Genomic DNA, 24,509 nt, shown 5'->3' on the forward strand with positions numbered 1-24,509 from the left:
AGGCAAGGGATGTGTTTCAGCTTTGCCAACTATAACGCGCTAATGAGATTGCTCTCATTAACACACACAACCAGGCCTGGTTCCAGGTCCAGTGGTGCCAGCCACAACTGGGTCTGTTCCTGTATTCCCTTCCAAATTTCTCCACCACTCTATATGGCAGCATTTCTCAGGCCACGAATTTGGCAATGCTGGCTGTTAGTGCCATGGCCCAGGGGTCGATTGCTGGGAATTTTCTCCTGCCTTCCAACATCGCTGGGACAGACAACTGAACAGTAGGCTCGCACACTGAAGGGCAGTTGGTTGTTGTCGTCGTTGACTGGGAACAGTCAAGAACACTACTGCTGCTACTGACATCGGGTACTGATGGTTGACCAACACGTAATGGATGGGCTGCTGAGGAGGGTCTGGTATCCAAAAAGGAGGCAGTGTTGCTGGGGGCTGGTGAGGTTGTTGACATTTTTTCCCCTGCTCATTGTGGTCCTGCACACCTTGCAAACCACCTTGGTTACATCCTCCCTGCTGTCTTCAAAAAAAGACCAGACTTTTGAAGACCTACTGCTTTGCTGGGGAGTTTGGCGCATGGCTCTTTTGCGTCTCACTTGTGCGCTTGTTCCCTGATTACTTTGTGGCACAACGCGAACTCTTGCATCAGTGGGTTCTTCAGATGACTCATCTGTAGTGCTATGATCCCGACGGCGATGGCCTGCTTCCCATGTTGGGTCTGCGAACTCATTGTCCGTAACCTCCTCTTCCATCTCATGTGTGCGCACTGGAGTAGAGCTCCTCAGAACAACCTCTGCGCACCTCAATACCATCTGTTCCTCATCTTCTTGGCAGACCTCCTGTGATTCAAATTCCTGCACACATTGCGAGATTTGGGTGTCTTCATCCTCGCTTTGCCTTCCAGTAATAATTGGTGCATTTTCAGCATCCACTGTTTGTGAATCCAGGCACAAGATTTGTGGCTGTTCCATTGACCTTTCACAGATGCAAGGTTGCACATGTTGGGGGGGAGAATAGCTACTGCGAATATTCCATTGTGCCGTAGAACAAGTGGTCGGGCTCGGTGTCGGTGGTATGTGGCCGTTGTGTGCATGGTGTAGCTGCCGGTTGTGTCATGTTTGTGCCCACTGGCTCCTGGTAACTTGCAGAGGACCTCGTGCCTGACAAGGATGGGCTGGTGCTTAACCCACTGCTGGACGCTTGAGAGGTCAACCAATTTACTACCTGGTCCCGTTCTTGTGGGTTATTGAGGGTTGTTTCTTGCCCGTACAAGATGGGCGGTATTGAGTGAGTTTTCTTTGGTGCGCAAACACGGCCTCCATGTGGAAAACACCACTTCCCATGCCCCTCTCTCTTTCAATGGATTTCTTCATAGTAGTCGTTACTTGTCACAAAGAAAAATGAAATATTTTTTTTTTATGGGCACAGCTGATCCCAGCTGGCACTGAAAGTAGTTTTTTTTCCAACAATGAGCAACAATACAATGCTATAAACTGTGTTTTTTTGTGGGCACAGCTGATCCCAGCTGGCACTGAAAATAGTTTTTTCCCAACAATGAGCAACAGTACAATGCTATAAACTGTGTTTTTTTTTGTGGGCACAGCTGTTCCCAGCTGGCACTGAAAGTAGTTTTTTTTTACAACAATGAGCAACAGTACAATGCTATAAACTGTGTTTTTTTGTGGGCACAGCTGATCCAGCTGGCACTGAAAGTAGTTTTTTTTCCAACAATGAGCAACAGTACAATGCTATAAACTGTGTTTTTTGTGGGCACAGCTGATCCCAGCTGCCACTGAAAGTAGTTTTTTTCCCAACTACAGCTGATCCCAGCTGCCACTGAAAGTAAGTTTTTTTCCCAACAATGAGCAACAGTACAATGCTATAAACTTTGTTTTTTTGTGGGCACAGCTGATCCCAGCTGGCACTGAAAGTAGTTTTTTTCCCAACAATGAGCAACAGTACAATGCTATAAACTGTGTTTTTTTGTGGGCACAGCTGATCCCAGCTGGCACTGAAAGTAGTTTTTTTTCCCAACAATGAGCAACAGTACAATGCTATAAACTGTGTTTTTTGTGGGCACAGCTGATCCCAGCTGACACTGAAAGTAGTTTTTTTTTCCAACAATGAGCAACAGTACAATGCTATAAACTGTGTTTTTTTGTGGGCACAGCTGATCCAGCTGGCACTGAAAGTAGTTTTTTTTCCAACAATGAGCAACAGTACAATGCTATAAACTGTGTTTTTTTGTGGGCACAGCTGATCCAGCTGGCACTGAAAGTAGTTTTTTTTCCAACAATGAGCAACAGTACAATGCTATAAACTGTGTTTTTTGTGGGCACAGCTGATCCCAGCTGCCACTGAAAGTAGTTTTTTTCCCAACTACAGCTGATCCCAGCTGCCAGTGAAAGTAAGTTTTTTTTACAACAATGAGCAACAGTACAATGCTATAAACTGTGTTTTTTTGTGGGCACAGCTGATCCCAGCTGGCACTGAAAGTAGTTTTTTTCCCAACAATGAGCAACAGTACAATGCTATAAACTGTGTTTTTTTGTGGGCACAGCTGATCCCAGCTGGCACTGAAAGTAGTTTTTTTTCCCAACAATGAGCAACAGTACAATGCTATAAACTGTGTTTTTTGTGGGCACAGCTGATCCCAGCTGACACTGAAAGTAGTTTTTTTTTCCAACAATGAGCAACAGTACAATGCTATAAACTGTGTTTTTTTGTGGGCACAGCTGATCCAGCTGGCACTGAAAGGTTGTTTTTTTTTACAATAATGAGCAACAGTACAATGCTATAAACGGTGTTTTTTTGTGGGCACAGCTGATCCCAGCTGGCACTGAAAGTAGTTTTTTTTCCCAACAATGAGCAACAGTACAATGCTATAAACTGTGTTTTTTGTGGGCACAGCTGATCCCAGCTGGCACTGAAAGTAGTTTTTTTTTACAACAATGAGCAACAGTACAATGCTATAAACTGTGTTTTTTTGTGGGCACAGCTGATCCAGGTGGCACTGAAAGTATTTTTTTTTTACAATAATGAGCAACAGTACAATGCTATAAACTGTGTTTTTTTGTGGGCACAGCTGATCCCAGCTGGCACTGAAAGTAGTTTTTTCCCCAACAATGGGCAACAGTACAATTCTATAAACTGTGTTTTTTTGTGGGCACAGCTGATCCCAGCTGGCACTAAAAGTAGTTTTTTTTCCAACAATGAGCAACAGTACAATGCTATAAACTGTGTTTTTTGTGGGCTGGGGCACTGTGGCTGCTGCCAGTGGTGAGTCAGGGGCTATGTGGCTGCTGCTGGCAGTGGTGAGGAAGGGACTCTGTGGCTGGTACTGGGCCGTTGGCAGTGGTGAGGCTGGCAGGGGCTCTGTGGCTGCTGCTGGGCCGCTGACAGTGTTGAGGCTAGAGCTCTGTGGCTGCTGCTGGCAGTGGTGGTGAGGCTGAACAGGGATACCTGTTCCTCGCTCATCAGGTTGGTTCCCTGCAGGAAGGGAGCCAACACCAAGCAGACCTGCTGCATCTGCCCCCACTGTGCGTTGGAGATGAGCTGGAGTTTTGTGGTGCCGGCAACAGTGGCCTCAACGATGTAGCGGTGGATAGCCCTCCTCTGCTCAACCAGTCACTCCCACATCGCCAAGGTGGAATTCCAGCGAGTTGGCACATCAATGACTAGCCGTTGTCATGGCAGGCCCTCGCGCTGCTGAATGTCAACCAGGTTTGCAGTGGCTGAGCGCCGGAAACTGCAAACAATTTTCTGAGCCGCTTCCAACAGATTGTCCATCCCTGGTAGGTGCGCAGGAACTTCTGTACCACCAGGTTCAGGACATGGGCCAAGCAGGGGACGTGGGTCAAGTGTCCCCTGCTGATGGCAGCCAGGAGGTTTGCCGCATTGTCGGACACCACCAATCTGACTCTGAGGCCTCTGGGGGTCAGCCATGTCTTCTCCTGCTCCCTCAGGTAGCAGAGCACGTTGCCTGCCATCAAACTGTTCTTCCCCAGGCTTCTCATCTCCAGCAGCGCTTGGCAGTGGTAGGCCTTAACGCTGCTGTTGATGCGGGGTCGCTTGGCGGCGGGAACTGCTGCTTCTCCCCTGACCCCGCGTGGTGGCACCACATAGTGGACAACTGGTGCTGTTGCTGCTGCTGATGCGCCCGAGGATGGACCTGTTGCTTCCTCAGTGGCGCATTCCACCAGTGAGCCGTGAAGGACAGGTAGCGGTCTGTCCCAAAATGGCTGCTCCAGGAGTCTATGGTAATGTGCATCCGCTCACTCACGCGCGTGATCGAGCGAGCAGCCCACGTTCGCCATAGCAAACCGGTGCAGTGCTGGGATCGCCGTGCGGGAGAAGTAGTGGCGGCTGGGGATTTGCCACTCTGGGATCCCATACTGCAGGAGCATTCTCATGTTACTCCCCTTGTGCACAAAGGAGTATGGCAGGAGCTGGGAGCACATGGCCCGGGCAAGCAACCCGTTCAGCACCCGGATGCGCCTGTTGGTGGGAGGCAGAACCTTGGTCACACCGGGAAAGGACTCGCTGAGCAGGGTCTGGCGGCGTTTGCCTGCACGGGAGGATGAGGAGGCCACTGTGGAGGGAGCAGATGAGGCCACTGAGGACTGGCTGCCCCGGGGCGGGGGAACAGTGACTTTCTGTGCTCCTGCTGCTGATGCTGGATGAGCAGGAGGGTGGGATGCTGCTGCTGCTGCTGAAGTCTGTGCAGTGGCTGTCTGGCTCTGACCACTGGCTGTGCCACTGTCCTTCAGCTTCAGAAACTCACTGTAGTCCTCAAAATGTTTGGTCTCCAAGTGGGTCTGCAGGCACGAGGTACCCAACTTGTTGAGATCGTGAGCTCTGCTCAGGCTGGTACCGCAACTGTGCCAAATGGCATGGGTCTTGTCATCAGCGCACACAGTGAAGTATCGCCAGACTGGGGATTTCAAATTGCCCTTCAAGCTTGAGGGTTGAGGAGCTTATTTGCCTTTGGAGGACTGTTCTTTTTTTTGGGAGGAGCTTTGGTGCGGGTGGTGGTGGTAGCGGCTGAAGCAGCAGGCTGTGGCTCCTGCCTTCCACGCCCTGTGCTGGTCGCCATGCTGCTGCCGCGCCTCTGTGCCAGAGACCCCTCCTCCTCCGATGACGTGCTGCCTTCACCCAACTGTGCTGGTGGTGGCACATAGGGACGATCCAGCACCTCATCATCATCATCCCCAAACATCTCCTCTAAGCCCTCACCCAACTCCTCTGCCCCAACATCCCCTGCATCAGGCCCCTCCTCCTCCTGAAATTCCACTTGTTGTGCGCCACCAACAACAACCTCCTCCACCTCAAACTCCTCCTCCTGCTCCTTGCATTCCCCCAACATCTCCTCCTCAAACTGTTCCACAACATCCCTCAAAACACTTGCGGTCCCTGGGGTGAAGAGCGAGGTCAGTGAGGGCAGGCCGGCCGCTGGGGTCGACCTGACCTCAAGCGGTGGTGGAGGGCGGCTGCTGCTGCGGACTGGAGTGCTGGTGGTTGCACTGGTGTCGCTGGCACTGGAGGTCTGGCTGGAAATGGTGACTTGCTGCTCCGCCATCATTTCCACCACAGCCTGTGCCTGACTCTCCGCAATAGGCCGGGGACGACAACCCAAGGCAAAGATGGGCGCAACACGCTGCTGCTGCGCCTCTACTCCCTCTTCCACAACTCTGCGGTCAGTGGCTGGTGACGGACCAGTAACAGGCCTGCTGGTGCTGCCAGTGGCTGCAGCAATGGCGCTGCCTCTCCTGGTGGTGCTTCTACCTCTGCCAGTCATTTTACAATATACAAATACAACAAGAAAAACAATATATATATATATATATATATATATATATATATATATATATACTGTATATATCGGGAAAGGCTGTAAACTTTAATAAAGAGTCTGGGTTTGTGGGTGAGTGACAAAAAAGAAAGGTTTTTTTTTTCTTAAATACTAGTAGTACTAGTAGTGTAGTCTACATTATCCCTAGAGGTTTGATGGTGACCATCACTCCAATTTTTTGCAGGGATGATCAAGAATTCATCAAAAAATGGCATGGAATTTTAAATAAATGTTCGATGGACTTAATGTATCTAACTATGCAGCATCTGCACCCACAGATTGATAAAATTAAGGCAGATATTGATCGCCTGAAAAATGAACTATTAGCAAAAGATACAATTGCAGCTTATGCCGAGTTAAAATGTAAGCTGGATGAGGTGATAAAAGAGACTAAAGAAACTACACTTAAGACTAAAGTACAGAAGTTCCAGAGGGATGCTCAGGAGTCAGGACTATGCCAACAATCAGATCTATACCTGGAGTTTGATTCGCCGGGCCCAGCAACAAGCGAGACGAGGATTCGGTGGCCGGGGAGGACGGCCGCTGCAGAGAGGTGCAGGCGAGTCTGATTCAGATCCGGATCAACCAGGGGGCGCTCAACGTTTTTTTCCCAGGGCGGACACCGTAGATGGAGGCGGAGGAGACAGAGACGTCACAGGCGCGGCAGCGCCACGTTCCAAGCCTCAGTCTCAGTCTCGGGGAGGAAAACATCGTTCCAGGAGAGAGGATTTCTCAGAGCCAGCGACAGCGAGAGTAACGCGAAGCCAGAGCCGCAATCCCTGGAAGCACTTTGCCCGCAACTGACTGTGAGTAACATGGGGAATGTATTTGAAATCATGGGGGCGGTTTGCCCAGGAGTAAGGTCGGGCAGTATGACTGTTGGAACTGTTAGTGGAACATCTTTGACCCTTACAGAAGGGCTAGTAATTAATATAGCTGATAAACAGTTTAATCCCCCTGAAATGGCGGTGTTGAATCGTGGATTGAGTTTTGACCCAAGTTTTTACCAAGATTTGTTTGAGATCAGAGTTGATCTGTATAAGTTTGTGAGGAAATTAAAATGGAAGTTGTGGCACTTTTTGAGACGACCTGCAAACAGTTTGGATAGATCTGAAAGTAGAGAGGATTTAAACTTCCTCATAAACTGAGAGCCAGGAATAAAAGTGATCCACCTATAGAGAATCCTGTTTTGGATATTTTTGAAAACATGGTTATCCATTCACTGGAGGTGGGAGGATAAGAAATATCAGACAATATCAGACAAATATCAGCCAATGCACAATTTGTCTAGAAAAGAAAGGGAAGCCCTTAAATCCCTGCAAAAGGACAATAATGTTATCTATAAGAAGGCTGACAAAGGAGGATCACTGGTTGTGCAAAATAGGAATGAATATGTGTCTGAGTTATTGAGGCAGGTAAACGATACCGACACTTATGTTTCCCTCCCTGGGGATCCCTCCCTGAAGATCAAAAATCAGATATCGTCTTTTGTTACAGGGGCTTATAATGAGGGCCATATTTCCAGCGCAGTGATGTCGGTATTACTCAAGGAACAGTATAAGATACCAGTAATGTATACACTGCCAAAGGTCCATAAGGATATTTCACATCCGCCAGGAGGACCAGTAGTGTCAGCAGCTAATTCATTAATGGAGCCATTGGGTATTTATATTGATAGTGCTTTACAACCAATCGTGAAAAGTAATAGGTTGTGTTTACAGGACACTACGCATTTTTTGAATACTCTGGAAGAGGTTGATACCAGTGATATTAGATTTCTTGTAAGTCTGGATATTAAGAGTTTATATACTAATATACCTCACCAGGAAGCACTGGACTCGATTAAGAAAGCTATGGAAACTTTGGCTGATCCGAGTGTCAATGGGCTTGATTCACAAAAGAGTGCTAACTGTTAGCACGGCCGTTTTCGCGTGAATTTTCGCATTGCGCGCGGTCGCGAATTTTCGTGCAAATCGATAACGTTTTCGCGCGCAAACGCAAATTTTCCCGCAAAATCGATATCGTTTCCGCGCGAAAATTCGCGTTTGCGCGCGAAAATGTTATCGATTTGCGCGAAAATTCGCGATCGCGCGCAATGCGAAAATTCACGGGAAAACGGCCGTGCTAACAGTTAGCACTCTTTTGTGAATCAAGCACAATGTATCATTTGTATATGACCTGTTGGTTTTATGCCTGAAATCTAACTATTTTAGGGTGCAGAAAGATTTTTATTTACAGATAAGAGGAGTACCTATGGGGGCCCCTTATGCTCCAATGTTAGCTAATGTTTTCATGGCGGAATTCGAATCAGTACACATTTTGACGAACAATATTTTTTTGAAATTTGGTAGAGGTTACTGTCGTTTTATAGACGATTTATTTTTTTGTTGGACGGGTTCAGAAGAAAGTTTAAAGGAATTTTTTAATGTTTTGAATTCTTGCCATGAAACCATTAAGTTCACTTTGGAATTTCATCCTTGTAAATTACATTTTTTGGATGTGGATATCACTTTTGATGGGAGTTGTTTCCAGACTGATTTGTTCAGAAAGTCTACAGATTGTAATAATGCTCTACTAGCTAGTGTAACGATCGGTGTAACACAGAGAGGATCTGATTACCGGTGATCTGCAGTATCACTGGGAATACAGATATATACCAGATTATTGATGATCTGCAGTATCACCGATAATCAGATATATAAGCTAACCTCTGGACACCTGAGTAGAGTAGGAGTGTTTGGTGCAACCGTAATACTTAGAGGACTAGGCCTCAGAGCAGTAAGGAGTACTGCACAAATTCCTTCCGAAGACCTGAACTCTCCCGGGAGGAGGAGTCAGGCTGAAAGTAGGAAGGACAAACCGAGAGTGAAACTCAGGGGGGAGTGTCACTGCCAGGACTGGGAACCGCCTCTAACAGTAAGGTCGGTTCTCGAGGTCGGACAAACCAGGTCGTAACTACACAGACAGATACAAGGCAGATGCGGGATCTAATAAACAAGCAGGATTCGGCAACAGGGTATCAGAAATATCGAGGTACAGAATCAGGAGGCAGATGCGGAGTCTTAGGGCGAGCCGGGGTTCGGCAACAGAGTATCAGAATAGCAAGGTACAGGATCAGAGTTCAGAAGAATAGTCAGGCAAGCAAAAGGTCATAACAGATAATCACAATCAAACTAGTACTTTAGACTATCAACAGAATCTAGCTAAGTGTAGGATTACAGCTCCAGCTGGTCCCGGCACACTTTAGGATCTGACTCAGGTCTGAGTGCTACCACGTAGTGATCGCAATGCCAGACAACCAGCAACTGAACAGCCAGCAGTATATATACTAAAACACTCTCCAGCCCCTCCCCAAGTGCTGGACCAATGAAACGAAGCAGGGTTGTCAGCTGACCGGCTTGGTCAGCTGACCCTTTTCTGACTGCCATATAAGTTCTGCCTCTCTGCGCGCACGCGCGTCATTCTGAACCTTGGTGGACTATCAGTCCCAGCCACACCAGTACTGTCTTGCAATGTGCTTGCTGACCTGTGCGCGGGGTTGGTCGCACCGCCATCAGCACCGGCGGCGGCCTCCCCGCGCTGGGTCAGACTGTTCGCAACAGGCCCATGCGCGGTAACCGCCGCGTTTCTTCACAGCTAGTAGTTGTCATCCCCGACCCCTACTTAAGGGCCTCCCAAAGAGCCAGTTTATTCGCGCTAGACGAATTACTTCAAATGATGTGACCTATCATAAGCAGGCTGATATGTTAGTGGAGAATTTTGTAGCGAGAGGCTATAGGAGAGAGGAAGTTAGGGAGACAGCTAATATGGTAGCAGGATTAGATAGAAAAATTTTGAGGCAGAGAAAACAGAGAGAGGATAGCGAAAGGGGAGTGCAATTTATATCAGCATACGATAATCATGCTCAATTGGTGAAAAGGACTATACTTAGTAATTGGTCACTTATAGAGGCTGATCCCCTTCTGTCTGAGGTATTTCATTCCACCCCAAGCTTTGTATATAGAAGGGGTAAGAGCATTAGAGATAGACTAGTTAGGGCTGATCTGAAGACTAATCCAAGACAGACGTCGACATTTTTATCAAAAAAGATGGGTACTTTCCCGTGTCTGAGCTGCCAGAACGGTAGCAGCATTGTGAAGGGCGACTGTGTTGCCCATCCCAGGAGGGGCACTAGGATTAAATTGAATGGAAGTTTTTCATGTCTTACATCAAATGTGGTTTATTTTTTGAAGTGCCCCTGTGGGATGGGCTACGTAGGCCAAACCTCGAGACCGATCAGAGTTAGGTTGAATGAGCATTGCAGCAACATTAGGTTATATAGGAAATATATAAATGATCCTGAAAAAAGTTTTGATTCTTCCTTAGGTAGACATTTCTATGAATCTAATCATATGGTTGGCGATCTGCGCTGGTGCGTACTGGAGAAGGTTACAGCAGGCAAGGGAATGGATAATGAGACTATCCTCCTTCAAAGCGAAAGCAGATGGATTAGTAAGCTGAATACGTTGGTTCCAAATGGACTTAATGAAGAGTTTAGTTTAAAGTGCTTTTTATAATTCCTGATGTTTAAGTACACTGTCCCTTTAAATCTCTCTTATAAAGTTTGTACCCACCCCTAGAGGGTGTGCTGTATGTGAAAGTTTGTGATTTAAATGTGAGCTGTGCTCAGTCTGTTGTAACACTTGATAGGCCGCAGGCCGAAACGTCGTGTGTATTTTTGTACTATGGTATAAATAAATTATAGCAATTTTTGCATGAAATCCAGGTGGAGACCCAGTCACTTTTTCCTTACCTTGGGTGTAGTCTACATTAGTCAATAACTAACTCGTGTGACAGACAGTGACAAATAAAAGTCTGCCACACACGGACACAATCAATAGGGTCAGGCAGATGACAGTCACAGATCACAACAGATGCTGCCCTCTTTAAAGTAACTAACACAGTACTGAAGCTAATAAACGCACAGACTAACAACAGTAGAAATTAAGTAAACGGGTACGTAGGTAAATAACAACTAACTATAATCCCTAGTCGTAGTGTAGTAGACTAGTAGTCGATAACTAACTCATGTGACCGACAGTGACAATCAAAGTCTGTCACACACGGACGCAATCAATAGGGTCAGGCAGAGATGACAGGCAGTCACAGATCACAACAGATGCTGCCCTCTGTAAAGTAACTAACACAGTACGGCTATACAGTCCACCGCCTTAGTAATCAATCCCGTGACACATACATACCAGCACGGCACTCCTCTGTACACCCCCTTAATTGTGGGGCGGGTTATTAAATACAGCCAACCGCACACCTCCTTTCAGCATTATACATTGAGGTTTCCCCCCTATAAAACACTTTAATACCCCTAAAGGCACAGAGGGGTTAATCAACAACCACCCATCCCTCCGTTACAAAATGTGGAAACGCTCCGACACTACATATTCCATATGCGCTGTCATGTATGCTTATACGCATACACACTCTAAAAATTAGGGATTAGGATTTACATTTTAAATTTTGGTTGATTTAAGCGCATAGAATAGGCAAGCCAGACCAGATTTTACCTACCTACCAACTCTATATTGTTCAGTAGGCACATATCAATTTGTTTCAGCACAAATGCCCAGCATCTGAGCGGGCTCAGAGAAACAGTGTTCTATCTACTTTCACATAATAATTGGATTTTGGTTACTGCTTTAACACAAGAGTAACATTGCGCCAGCTACAACCTTACAGCATGTACCATTGTGCCCGCTTAACAGTGCAGATAAATCCTTAACAGCGTAAGGCATTCTAATTAACATACACGGATATATGCATACCCATGCAATTTATAGTGGTACCCGGTGAGGCTTATGGAGCCCAACACATTCCAAAAACATCAATCTATACAAGATTAATCAGTTAAACATACATTATTTACCTAGTCAATTAAACAAATTTGATAGCCTCCTTCATGTCTAATAACAAGGACATCCTCCCGGCAACTGAATGCATAGTTAGCGCACAAAGAGTGGGGCAAACATTATATAAATAAGAAATGTTTACTAAAGCGATTCATTTATTTCCTGTCTTTATGTACACAGTTTATATAGTTTATAAAGACATGCATAATGAGATGTTCTATTGCATAATTGTAAAAGTGGAGTGCAATCAGCACTTCAGCCGCACTCCCCTGCAGCCTCGGTAAAAATATAAATAAAAACAAGTTTATTAACGCTCCGATGAGCTTTTGGAGCTTTTTAAACTTTTTAATCATCTAACCTTTTAAAATGTAAAATTTGTTACTTTGTAACACCTAAAACTATTTTGATACATCCTGGTAATCCCTGTTGTTAATTAACACCCCAAGGGTTAAAACCACCCAGCAAGTCAACTCCGCCCACCGGGCAGACTTCAGCTAATCAGTATGGGTTTATAAAACCAGCCGTCTTGCCGCCCGTCACCTGAAGAAGGCGGGGCTTCGCGCCGAAATGCGTAGTGACGACAGACGGCTTGCCGTGAGGAGACCAAGCCTGCGTTTGCCCCCCGCACACCGGACACCATTGAGCAAGGACCCTGTCAGCCCTGGCCAGGCTCAGGAGGTGGAAGGGACTCGCTGGCAGCCTCTTACATGTGCATTACTTACACATAAAGTGTAACTTTTAAGCGTGTTTGATTTTATTAAAGAAGTTAACGCACCATTGGAGCGCTACCTTGTCCCCCTTTTTATCTTTTTGCTACTAGTTAACTGGCACCACCCAGTTGAGGGAGCAGAGCCTGGTGCGGGTAACTTAGAAATAAAGGGCCACTTCCGGTTCCGGCGCCTCATGTGAGCAGATGCAGCGGCGAGAGCTCCGGTCCTCACACTGCCTTCATGCCCCTCTGAGCTCCTCCAACGACCCACGCACACTCCCAAGCCTCCGGACGAGGTGAGGAACCAAACAGCCATCCCCCGGGCAAAAAATGTATCTTCCGCACCAGCCGCGCGCCGTTCACCGGCATCTGAAACTACGCCAGCCCCCGGCCTCCGCACACGAGTAGGCCCAAAACCCGCGCCTTCCACCGCCAGCAGATTCTGAGAAGCGGAATCTGCATGCCCTTCTGCTGAACCCTCTCCGGGCCCCACGGACTCCAGTCCACACTACGCCAGCCCCTGGATCACGCATACGGGCAGGCCCAAAAACTGCGCTTTCCACCACCAGTACGCGGAATCCGCATAACCCTTCATCGAACCTCCTTTGGGCCCCACGGACTTCACTCAATATCACGCTAGTCCCTGTGACGTATGCGCAGTCACCCACCAATTCCTGTTCCCTTTGCTGCAGTTTACCATAAAGCCTCAGACCCTGAGGGAATCATGAAGACAGTCAGCACTGCAGGCAAAGTAACCTTTTGGATTGGTTGGTGAGTCCACACACAGTCCAATTTCGATTGTATATACAATCGATACAATCTGTGCTCTCATATAGAGGCCAGGTCGCTGCCACCAATCCGCAATAAAAGCATGCGAATGCGCTAATTCTAACTCTATCTAAATCCTGTAGGAAAAAGGGTTAATTAGACAACCTTTCTAGAGATAGCAAAACTAGCAATATTTAATATCAAAACAGTTATGGTAACATGTCTTTCTGAAGATGTGAATTCTTTTGGCAGAGATTTGTTTCAGAACAGCACTTAGACGAACGATTTTTAAATCGTTTATTTAAAGAAATAATGCAGATAAAATATAGCAATAGAAACAAATGGATACAGAAATAATAAGGGTTCAATATGAAAATAATAGCTGATTACAGTCTGAGCAGTTTGTCAAGTTACCGTGCCCTTTGCGGTAAGTCCCACAGAGATATGTAGTCCAATTCTGGAAAGTTCTGTGGAATAGGTATTAATCCTTTTATCATCCAGCCCAAATCCGTGATGGTACAGGATGGCTGGGGTCTCTCTCTCCAGGCTGAGTGTCAGTCGGTTTTAACTCTTTCTCTGCCAGAGGGTGTGGATGGTAACAAGAGAGGTTTCCACCCTTAACAATCTGGCCTCAGGCTGCTGAAGTCCGCCCCTATTGTTCTTAGGGACAGAATTGGCAGTTTCTCCAAGTATGCCATAACTCAGCGGATATCTGACATATCATATAAAACCCAACATTTTACATTCCGTCAGCATGCGCTGAACCAATCGATATCAAACTCGCTTGGATTGCCACCTTCCTTGCCTATGCAATCAATACCTCAGGCTGTCAGATGACTAGGAGATCGATTAACGTCTCAGAAGGTGGGCTGCGCTGGTCACATGGTGCACTGTGAGTTGTGGACCGCTGGGCCCATCGAATTATGGACTAATATGAAGTGAGATATCAAAAGCTCATTAAGCCAGGGACATGTCTCTGGGTATTCTCAGGACAGGCAGGAATGTGAATGGGTCCTAATGAGTTTACGAGGGGATCTGTCTCTCTCCTTATCTTTAAAACTAGGGTGGAAGAAACTTCCTGGAGAATCTTTATTGCCCCCCTTATAGATAACCTTTTCCCTGTGTGGATGGTCTGGTTTTAGGTTTTATTGCTGCTCTCGGGGAAGCATAAACAACATTCACATCCCCCCAGTGCAGGGGTTGTGAGATGGAAAAACACTCATTTTCCTAAAAACAGGCTAATGAATTTAAAGGGGTACTCCAGAACTGATTTTGTGCACAATTTTGTACGATTGCGCAGATTGCGTGGTTCTGCTGGTGGACCCGACCGTCACAGTCCCCGGCTTCCGTATATGGTTAGGCCCAAAATCCGTGCCTCACACCATCAGCACGTTCTGTGATGCGGAAACACGCTTTCTCCGGCATCTGAACCTACACTAATCCCTGGCTTCTACACGGCGGAAGGCCCAAAAACTGCACCCTCTACCAACATTGGATCCTGCAGCGTGGAATCCGCACCCTTGTGTATCTTCTGGGGTCCGCAGGTATACTTTACTCATATGAAGAGATCAGACCTTTCTTTTCTACTTATTGGAAAGACTGCTTTTGAGTATAGGCTTTTCAACCGTTCTAGGGAACTTTCAACCATTAAAATTAAGCTTCCTTTTCTCTATGGTGATTATTTTAACACAATATAACATCTGAATCGCAGATATGGACAAATTTCTTGCTAAAACTCAACGTTCTAAAAGATCACCCCTTTGTTCCAAAATCCGTGCTAATCTTAAAGCTAAATCCACTCCTGTGTCAGAAATGGAATCTGCCAGTGAAAATGACACACCAGCAGCACGCCAAGGGAAAGCTAATTCTATTAACTATAAAAAGCTGGCGGCCGAGGTCGCATCATATTTGCAGCATGACCTCTCTGCCATAATTACAAAAGCGATCGCAGAGCAAATGGCCCCCATCATGACGCAGCTTAAAGAACATAGCAAACGTCTCCAAAGAAAATGAAAAGCGTACAGGTGACCTTGAAGATACGGTAGCAAAAGTACAGAAACAGGCCGATCTTTCTGATAAAAAGCATCTCATTGTGGCAGATCGTATAGATGACCTGGAGAATAGGTCTCGTCGAAATAATCTAAAGTTTGTCGGTATCCCGGAGTCGTTCAAACCTGATTGCTTCTGATTTGTCATAAAGGGCTACATTAAGTGCCTATCTTCTTTTGAGTATGTCATTCTAAAGATGCATGTGGAAATATGCTGAAGGGGGAAAGGGGGATACAGGGGGGGTGGGAGTGTGATGTATCTAAATTTGATTATGTTATTGTCATTATTAAGGAGGCGATATGGCATGTTTATATAATAACTTCTTTGTTTGTGCAATGACATATTGCCTTCTGTAGACATTTAAAAAAATTTGAAATGTGTGGAGGCAAATGATATCAGTGGCATTTTATTTTTAATGTCAGTTCTTTTAAGGACCAAAGCAGTAGCCGCACGGGCATTGAGATGACGGGGGCCGCCGAAATGTACAAGATTTGGAAGGATGGTTTTGGCTGCTCTTCCACGGTGACTTGCGCCGGGGGAGACCACTCGAGACCAGGTGCCGCGGTGTCTCTGGTCATCTCTATGCTTCTGCTGTACATGGGGAAAAAGGGAAGTCGTCTGAGAGATAGCAACTTGCTGATTTTGTACATAGTTTTGTTGTTTTATGTGGTCTATGGTTTATTACTCGTTGCAGCTAGTCCGTTCGAGTCCATATGAATAAGTCTTCCTAGGGAAGGATTGTACTCTGCTGGGATACAATCCCCCCATAATATTTGGTTAACACTCTATTATAAACTCCATTTTCCATGGATACCTCCTTGAGATAAATGTTGTTTCTTGGAATGTGAAGGGCCTTAGGACTGGTGAGAAAAGAATAAAGGTCTTGAGGCATTTGCACAGATTAAAAACAGATGTCGCATTACTTCAGGAAACCCATCTGGGAATAGACGAGTTCAAGTTCATGCAAAAATTATGGATGGGCACTGTAGTAGGAGCACCTGCCAAAGGGAGAAAACCGGGAACTCTAATTCTGATCAATAAATCCCTACAATGTAAAATTCTTCAACAGAAATCAGATGAGGTAGAGGGGAGATGGGCACAGCTAGATCTGGAAATCAGGGGAACGCAGCTTTCTATCTTCAACATTTACGGCCCTAACTCATGTAATGGTCCCTTTCTAGCAGAGATCACATCCCTTTTATCCACTGTCAATCCATCCACCTTATGTGTACTTGGAGGAGACTGGAATGCTGTTCTTAACCCATCTGAGGATAGGAAACAACCAGTGCAGGGCTCATCAATTAGGGATATGAATCATAATGACAAGAAAATTGCCGCATTTGTAGATTCTCTTAATCTGATAGATGTATGGCGTTTTTTGAATCCTTCTCAATTGGACTTTTCTTTTTACTCACCAGTCTATGGGTCTTTTTCGCGAATTGATATGTTTCTGGTAACTTCAATTACAATGCGATCAATTTCCAAAGCTACAATTGCTGAAATCGCTATATCAGATCACTCTCCAATATCACTACAAATTAACCTAGCTGGTCAAAGTCAGTCGTTGTTTAAACAATGGAGATTCCCCACTTGTTTGGCCAACGACGAGGACTTTTTGAACCAACTTCAAATGTGGTGGCTTGATTATACACGCAATAACGCTAACCATGTGAAAGACCCGATATTATTTTGGGAGGCTGGTAAGTCGGTGATGCATGGGGAGATCTTGGCATATGTCAGCAGGAGTGTGATGAAACGCGGAAAAGCAGCCGCCTCTGCTCAGCGTGAGGCGGCTGCTTCTATGGAGAGCAGGGCGGAACGCGGAAAAACCGCCGCGTCTGACGCGGCGGGTAGCGCGCATGGCCCCGTTACTGACACTCTGTCCCTGCGCGGGGAGGCCGCCGCATGTGCTGTGAGCGGTGCGACCAACCCCGCGCATGGGACCGCAGAGACATTGCAAAACAGTGTCAGTGTGGCTGGGACTCATAGTCCCTCTAGGTTCAGAATGACGCGCGTGCGCGCGGAGAGGCAGAACTTATATGGCAGCCAGAAAAAGGTCAGCTGACCTGGTCGGTCAGCTGACGACTCTGCTCCTTCCCATTGGTCCAGCACTTAGGGAGGTGCTGGAGAATGTCTGTGTATATATACTGCCGGCTGTTCAGTTGCTGGTTGTCTGGCGTGCGATCACTACGTGGTAGCACTTAGACCTGAGTCAGATCCTAAAGTGTGCCGGGACCAGCTGGAGCTGTAATCCTACACTTAGCTAGATTCTATTGATAGTCTAAACTAAGTACTAGTTTGATTGTGATTATCTGTTATGACCTTCTGCCTGCCTGACTATTCTTCTGAACTCTGATCCTGTACCTTGCCATTCTGATACTCTGTTGCCGAACCCCGGCTCGTCCTTAGACTCTGCATCTGCCTCCTGATTTTGTACCTCGATATTTCTGATACCCTGTTGCCGAACCCTGCTTATACTTTAGACTCTGCCTCTGCCTTCTGTATCTGTACTTCATCTGTCCGTGTGTTTTCGACCTGGCTTGTCCGACCTCGAGAACTGACCTTACTGTTAGAGGCAGTTCCTAGATCGGTTAGTGACATCCCCTCCAGGGTGTCACTCCCGTTCTGTCCTTCCTACCTTCAGCCTGACTCCTCCCCCGGGAGAGTCCAGGTCTACGGAAGGAATCTGTATTTGTGTAGTACTCCTTGCTGTACGGAACTTGTTCTTGAGGCTCAGTCCTCAAAGTATTACTGTTGCACCAAACACTCTTACTCTACTCAGGTGTCCAGAGGTTAGCTTATATATCTGATTATCGGTGATACTGCAGATCATCAATAATCTGGTATATATCTGTATTCCCAGTGATACTGCAGATCACCGGTAATCAGATCCTCTCTGTGCTACACCGATCGTTACAAGGAGAAAGAAAAAAACATTTGACGAATACTCACAAGCGGCTAAAACAGCTAGAACCACGTATCATGAATACATCATATCCATGTCCGAATCCTCTAAACAAAGGTGGTTGGATGCTAAACAGGCCTTAGACTTGTTATACAATAAATATGCTATGTTCTGGAGGTCTCAGAATGACTGGACCTTCTTTAAATTTGGTAATAAAGCAGGGAAACTTCTTGCGAATATAGCACGCGGTAAGCGTAAAATCCAACATATTACCTATATTAAGGATAAAAAGGCCAGATTCTTACTGACCCTGCTGACATTGCTAGGATATTCCACGAATACTACCAAAAACTATATGAATCCCCTCCAGATGCCAGGCCTGGTACTGATGATTTTCATGATAAATTGCACCTGCCACGGCTGTCAGAAGAAGACATAGACATGCTTAACCACTTCCACACCATGAAATTGTGTGCTGATCGGTGCTGCGTGGGCTCTCCAGCCCACAGCACCGATCAGCTGGCAGCCAGGGCGATCAGACTTTCCCCCTTTTTTCCCCACTAGGGGGATGTCCTGCTGGGGGGGTCTGATCGCCGCCGGCTGCTTGCGCTTGCGAGGGGGGGCTCTTCAAAGCCCCCCTCCGCAGCGCTTCCTGGCCTCCTTCCCTCCCTCTCCCTCCCCCTGTGAGCAGCGCAGGACGGAATTCCGTCCTGCGCCGGATAGGATAGTCTTCTGCCTATCAGATGCCGGCGATCCCCGGCCAATCAGAGGCCGGGGATCGCCGATCTCCTCTACGGCGCTGCTGCGCAGCAGCGCCGTATACATGTAAACACCGGGGAAGATCTTCCCCGTGTGTTTACATTTACCCTGCGAGCCGCCGATCGTCTCGCAGGGTGTTCACGGAGACACCCTCCGTGAACTGACATGGAACGGCCGCTCATACGAGCGGCCGTTTCCATGGTATACACTTCAGGATTCAGGGGTGTATATATACGCACCGAGAATCCGGAAGTGGTTAACGCCCAAATATCTGAAGCAGAGATATTGACAACACTAAAGGAAAGCCCTAGTGGCAAGGCACCGGGACCCGATGGGTTCTCGTTTGAGTTTTTTACAGTGGCGTAGCTACAAACCTCTGGGCCCCGATGCAGAATCTGGATGGGGGCCCCCCCGTGGGCGTGGCCATGGGTGGGACCAAGTTACATGAACGTAACAGCAGTGTAACCTAATAATAATGGTCCTGCCCAGCAAAATGTTGGATGGAGCCCCCTAGCCTTTAACTAGATAGATTACTATCAGTATAGGCATAGAATAAAGATGCATACACACATTCAATTTTGATTGGTCAATCACTGACCAATTTTACCACTGCATGTAGTATGAGGGCCAAGAGACTTTGAATACTATGAACAGAGCTGAGCTCTCATAATACCTAGAAGTAGTAAAATTGGCTATTCAAAATTGTATGTGTGTACCAGGCTTTACAGCCAATACTGTACATACAATACAGCTGGTTTACAATCAGTATAGGCACAGAGCAACACCTTATACTGTACATACTGGAGGTAACAGATCAGTACACACTGCAGCTAGTTTACAATCAGCAAAGGCACAGAGTAACAGCTTATACTGTACATAATTGAGGTAGCAAAGTTCAGCACACACTGCTGATAGTTTACTATCAGTACAGGTACACAGTAACAGCTTATACTGTACATACTGTGGGTAGCAGAGATCAGCGCACGCTGCAGCTAGTTTACTATCCTTACAGGCACAGAGTAACCTTATACTGTACATACTGGGGTAGCAGAGATCAGCACACACTGCACCTAGTTTACTATCCCTACAGGCACAGAGCAACAAATTATAGTGAACATACCAGAGGTAGCAGAGATCAGCACACACTGCCGCTATAGACAACCGATTAAAAAAAAAAAAAAAAAAACACATGGTGGAGGGCCGGCCGACCACAAAATGCAATCAGATTCACAGAAGATTTCCCCACAAAATGCAATGAGATTGGCAACAGATTTCCCCAGAAATGGAATCAGATTGGCAGCATATTTCTCTACAGATGCAATGAGATTGGCAGCATATTTCCACACAAATGGAATCAGATTGGCAGCATATTTCCACACAAATGGAATCAGATTGGCAGCATATTTCCCCACAAATGCTATGAGATTGGCAGCAGATTTCCCCACAAATGCAATCTTATTGGCAGCAGATTTCCCCACAAATGCAATGAAACTGGCAGCAGATTTCCCTACAAATGCAATCTTATTGGCAGCAGATTTCCCCACAAATGCAATCTTATTGGCAGCAGATTTCCCCACAAATGCAATGAGATTTGCAGCAGATTTCCCCACAAATGCAATCTTATTGGAAGCAGATTTCCCCACAAATGCAATGAGATTGGCAGCAGATTTCCCCACAAATGCAATGAGATTGGCAGCAGATTTCCCCACAAATGCAATGAAACTGGCAGCACATTTCCCCACAAATGCAATGAAATTGGCAGCACATTTCCCCACAAATGTAATCTTATTGGCAGCAGATTTCCCCACAAATGCAATCTTATTGGCAGCAGATTTCCCCACAAAATGCAATCTTATTGGCTGGGTGTAAAAATTGCGCCCCCCCCCCCCCAAAGAGCAAGGTATGGGTGCCCACAGTATAGGTTAGCCAGGTCTAGTTGCACTCAGTATAGGTCCCCCGAGTATAGGTAGCCAAGAATAGGTACCCCTGTATAGGTAGCCAGCTATAGGTCCCCCCAGAATAGGTAGCCAGGCATAGGTAAGCAAGCATAGTTTCCCCCGGTATAGGTTAGCCAGGTAGGTGCCTCCAGCATAGGTAGCCAGTATAGTTGCCCCAAGTATAGGTTAGATAGGCAGGCGCCCCCGGTATAAGTTAGATAGGTAGGTGCCTCTAATATAGGCAGCCAGAATAGTTTCCCCCAGCATAGGTTAGATAGGTAGGTGCCTCCAGTATAGGTTAGATTAGGTAGGTTCCCCCCAGTATAGGTTAGATTAGGTAGGTGCCCCCCAGTATAGGTTAGATTAGGTAGCTGCCCCCCAGTATAGGTTAGATTAGGTAGCTGTCCCCCAGTAAAGGTTAGATTAGGTAGGTGCCCCCCAGGATAGGTTAGGTAGCTGCCCCCAGTATAGGTTAGATTAGGTAGGTGCCCCCAGTATAGGTTAGGTAGGTGCCCCCCACCCCCATAATGGAGGAGGGAGCTGCAGCCGCGGGGAGGGCAGCCCGATCTCTCCCACCCTTCCTCTCCCCGGGCCGCCCTCCATGCTCCCCCCCTCCTGTTTAGCAGAAAGCAGTGGTTATGCAGAGAGGGGAAGATCAGCGGCAAGTGAGCGGCGATTGGAACCAGGGAGGTGAGGAGTTTAGTACAGCGCTTTCCTGTGCGCTCACTCTGCACTCCGAGGGGGGAGCATGGAAGGTGGCCCGGGGAGAGGAAGGGAGGAAGAGGTCAGGTTGCCCTCCCCTCGGCTGCGGCTCCCCCCTCCATTACAGCGCCCCATCCAATAGCGCTCAGGGCGGTGGCATGGGCCGCACGGCCCTAGAAACGAGCATGGCCCCCTACCCCCCCTCTTCAGGAGCCGGGCCCGGTCACAACGGCGACCTCTGCGACCGCGGGTCCAACGCCCATGTGTGCACCAACACTATACACACATACTATATACACTGTGCACCAACACTATACACACTTTATATACACTGCACCAACACTATACACACATACTATATACTCTGTGCACCAACACTATACACACACTATATACACTGTGCACTATATACACTGTGCACTATATACACTGTGCACCAACACTATACACACTGTGCACCAACACTATACACACACACTATATACACAGTGCACCAACACTATACACACACTATACACACTGTGCACCAACACTATACACATACTATATACACTGTGCACCAACACTATACACACACTATATACACTGTGCACCAACACTATACACACACTATATACACTGTGCACCAACACTATACACACACTATATACACTGTGCACTACAGTATATACACTGTGCACCAACACTATACACACTGTGCACCAACACTATACACACACACACTATATACACAGTGCACCAACACTATACACACACTTTACACACTGTGCACCAACACTATACACACACTATACACACTGTGCACCAACACTATACACACGCTATACACACTGTGCACCAACACTATACACACACTATACACACTGTGCACCAACACTATACACACTGTTCACCAACACTATACACACACTATATGCACAGTGCACCACCAACACTCTACACACACTATATACACTGTTCACCAACACTATACACACACTATATACACTGCACACACACTTACTATATACAACACACACACACACACTTGTATCACAAATACCAGCCAAGCAGAAGGGGCATGATGATGATGATGGTGATGGGGAAGGAATATTATATGAGGATATATGAGAAGCAAACAGTCATCCCTGCCCCCTCCCCCGAACACACACGTCTTTCCTATTAGTACCTTTCTTTAACTTGGCACAAAGCTGCCTTTAGTCTTATCTCTGAGCAGCTGTTTACACTGTCGTTCATCCCAGCAAGTGTGCGCGTGTAGTGTCTGCTCTGCCTCTCTTCGGCAGGCAGTTCTCCTCTCCTTTCCCATCCCATCAGCCCCAGCAGTATGCCAATCACAGGGGAGGATGACCGGCCAGCAGCCATTTAGCGAGCATCGCTGCGCTGGGTGATGCTCTGTGTAGCAGACTGTGCCCAGCCGGACAAAGTATGTGTATGGGGACTCTGGGGAGGTGAACGGCCGAGATTCGCGCGGCGTGCGGGCTGACCTGGCTCGGAGAGAAGAGTCCTAGGCTGCAAGAACTTACTCCCCCCTGGGGAGAAGTGACAAAGGGCTCCTATAGCAGCTTCCCTATGTGCACGCTGCAAGATACGCATCTGGAGTACGCGTATGGAGGGGGGCACGGCCGGGCTCCCCCCTCAAGGCTGCAGGAGGCGGGCCCAGTCGCACGTGCGACCCCTGCGACCTCGGGCTCTACGCCAGTGGTTTTTTAAGAGTCTCAAAAAAGATATAGCCCCATACTTGAGTAAGTTATATAATCATATTCTAAAAAAGGAATTGCTCCCTGTAACGGCTCAAAAAGCATTTATTAAGATTCTACCCAAAAAGAATAAGGATTTACTGGATCCTGGCTCTTACCGCCCTATATCTTTGCTCAATTGTTACATCAAATTGCTTTCCAAGATAATGGCTCAACGTCTTGCTATCCTTCTCGCAGGGTTGGTAAAAGATTCTCAAATGGGATTTGTGCAGGAAAGATCAGCAGTTCTAAACATAAGAAAGGTTATGGCCATTTTGGAAAATGCACGTCTCGGGGGGCCTTCTCGGCGTCTGGGGGCTATTTTGTCCCTGGACGCGGAGAAGGCCTTCGATAGTATAAGATGGGATTGGCTAGATCGAGTCATGATAAAAATGGGATTTGGAGGGGCCTTTTTGAACTACATCCACTCAATATATAATTCCCCGACAGCCAAAGTAATAGTGGAGGGAGTTGCGTCATTAGTTATACATCTTAATAAGGGCACACGTCAAGGCTGTCCCCTTTCCCCTCTCTTATTCAATCTAGCCATAGAACCGCTGGCGGAATTATTCAGAACAGGAGAAAATTTTCAAGGGTTAACACTAGGGACTAAGTCTATCCACTGCTCTTTATCTGCTGATGATATATTATTGTATATAGGCAACCCCAAAAGAGATTTACATAGGATTTTTGAATCACTAGAATAGTTTGGAGTATTTTCCGGCCTTCACATAAATAAGTCAAAATCAGAAATCCTGTTCGTAAACTCACATACCCCCATGACAGTAATTAGGTATTTAAAAGAAACTGTCGGAATAAAGATAGCTAAAGACTACATATATTATTTGGGAATTAAAATACCTAGAGACGCAACTAAACTTTATTATTTAAATTTTACTCCCATTATTACAAAAGTAACTATGGAATTAGAGCAGTGGAAAAACCTACCTATATCTCTTCTGGGTAGGTGTCATCTTATTAAAATGATCAGTTTTGGTAGACTCCTTTATCCGCTTCAAACTTTACCACTCCTGCTAAAACATAAAGATGTTCAAACTCTAACTCGTGCCTTCAAACTATTTTTATGGAAGGGAAAAAGAGCAAGGATACCATTGAGGCTCCTACAGAACCCGAAAGAGAATGTTGGAACTAATTTTCCAAACATCAGGCCGTATAATTTGGTATCT

General features: G+C 46.6%; 1 protein-coding gene across 4 annotated transcripts in view; it reads left to right on the forward strand.

The window, feature by feature from the left end:
- Positions 1–24,509, forward strand: part of LOC137531733 (CD48 antigen-like) — a 276,111-nt gene that overhangs the window by 62,655 nt on the left and 188,947 nt on the right. For 3 of the 4 annotated variants that reach the window (XM_068251692.1, XM_068251694.1, XM_068251693.1), the window contains exon 2: positions 10,220–10,345. The exons of the other annotated variant lie outside the window; for it this stretch is intronic. In XM_068251692.1, coding sequence (XP_068107793.1) covers positions 10,220–10,345 — 126 coding nt within the window. The remainder of the gene's footprint in view (positions 1–10,219; positions 10,346–24,509) is intronic. 4 annotated transcript variants of the gene reach the window in all.

Source organism: Hyperolius riggenbachi, chromosome 9 (genome assembly GCF_040937935.1).
Source record: "Hyperolius riggenbachi isolate aHypRig1 chromosome 9, aHypRig1.pri, whole genome shotgun sequence".
In the NCBI taxonomy this organism is placed as follows: domain Eukaryota; kingdom Metazoa; phylum Chordata; class Amphibia; order Anura; family Hyperoliidae; genus Hyperolius; species Hyperolius riggenbachi.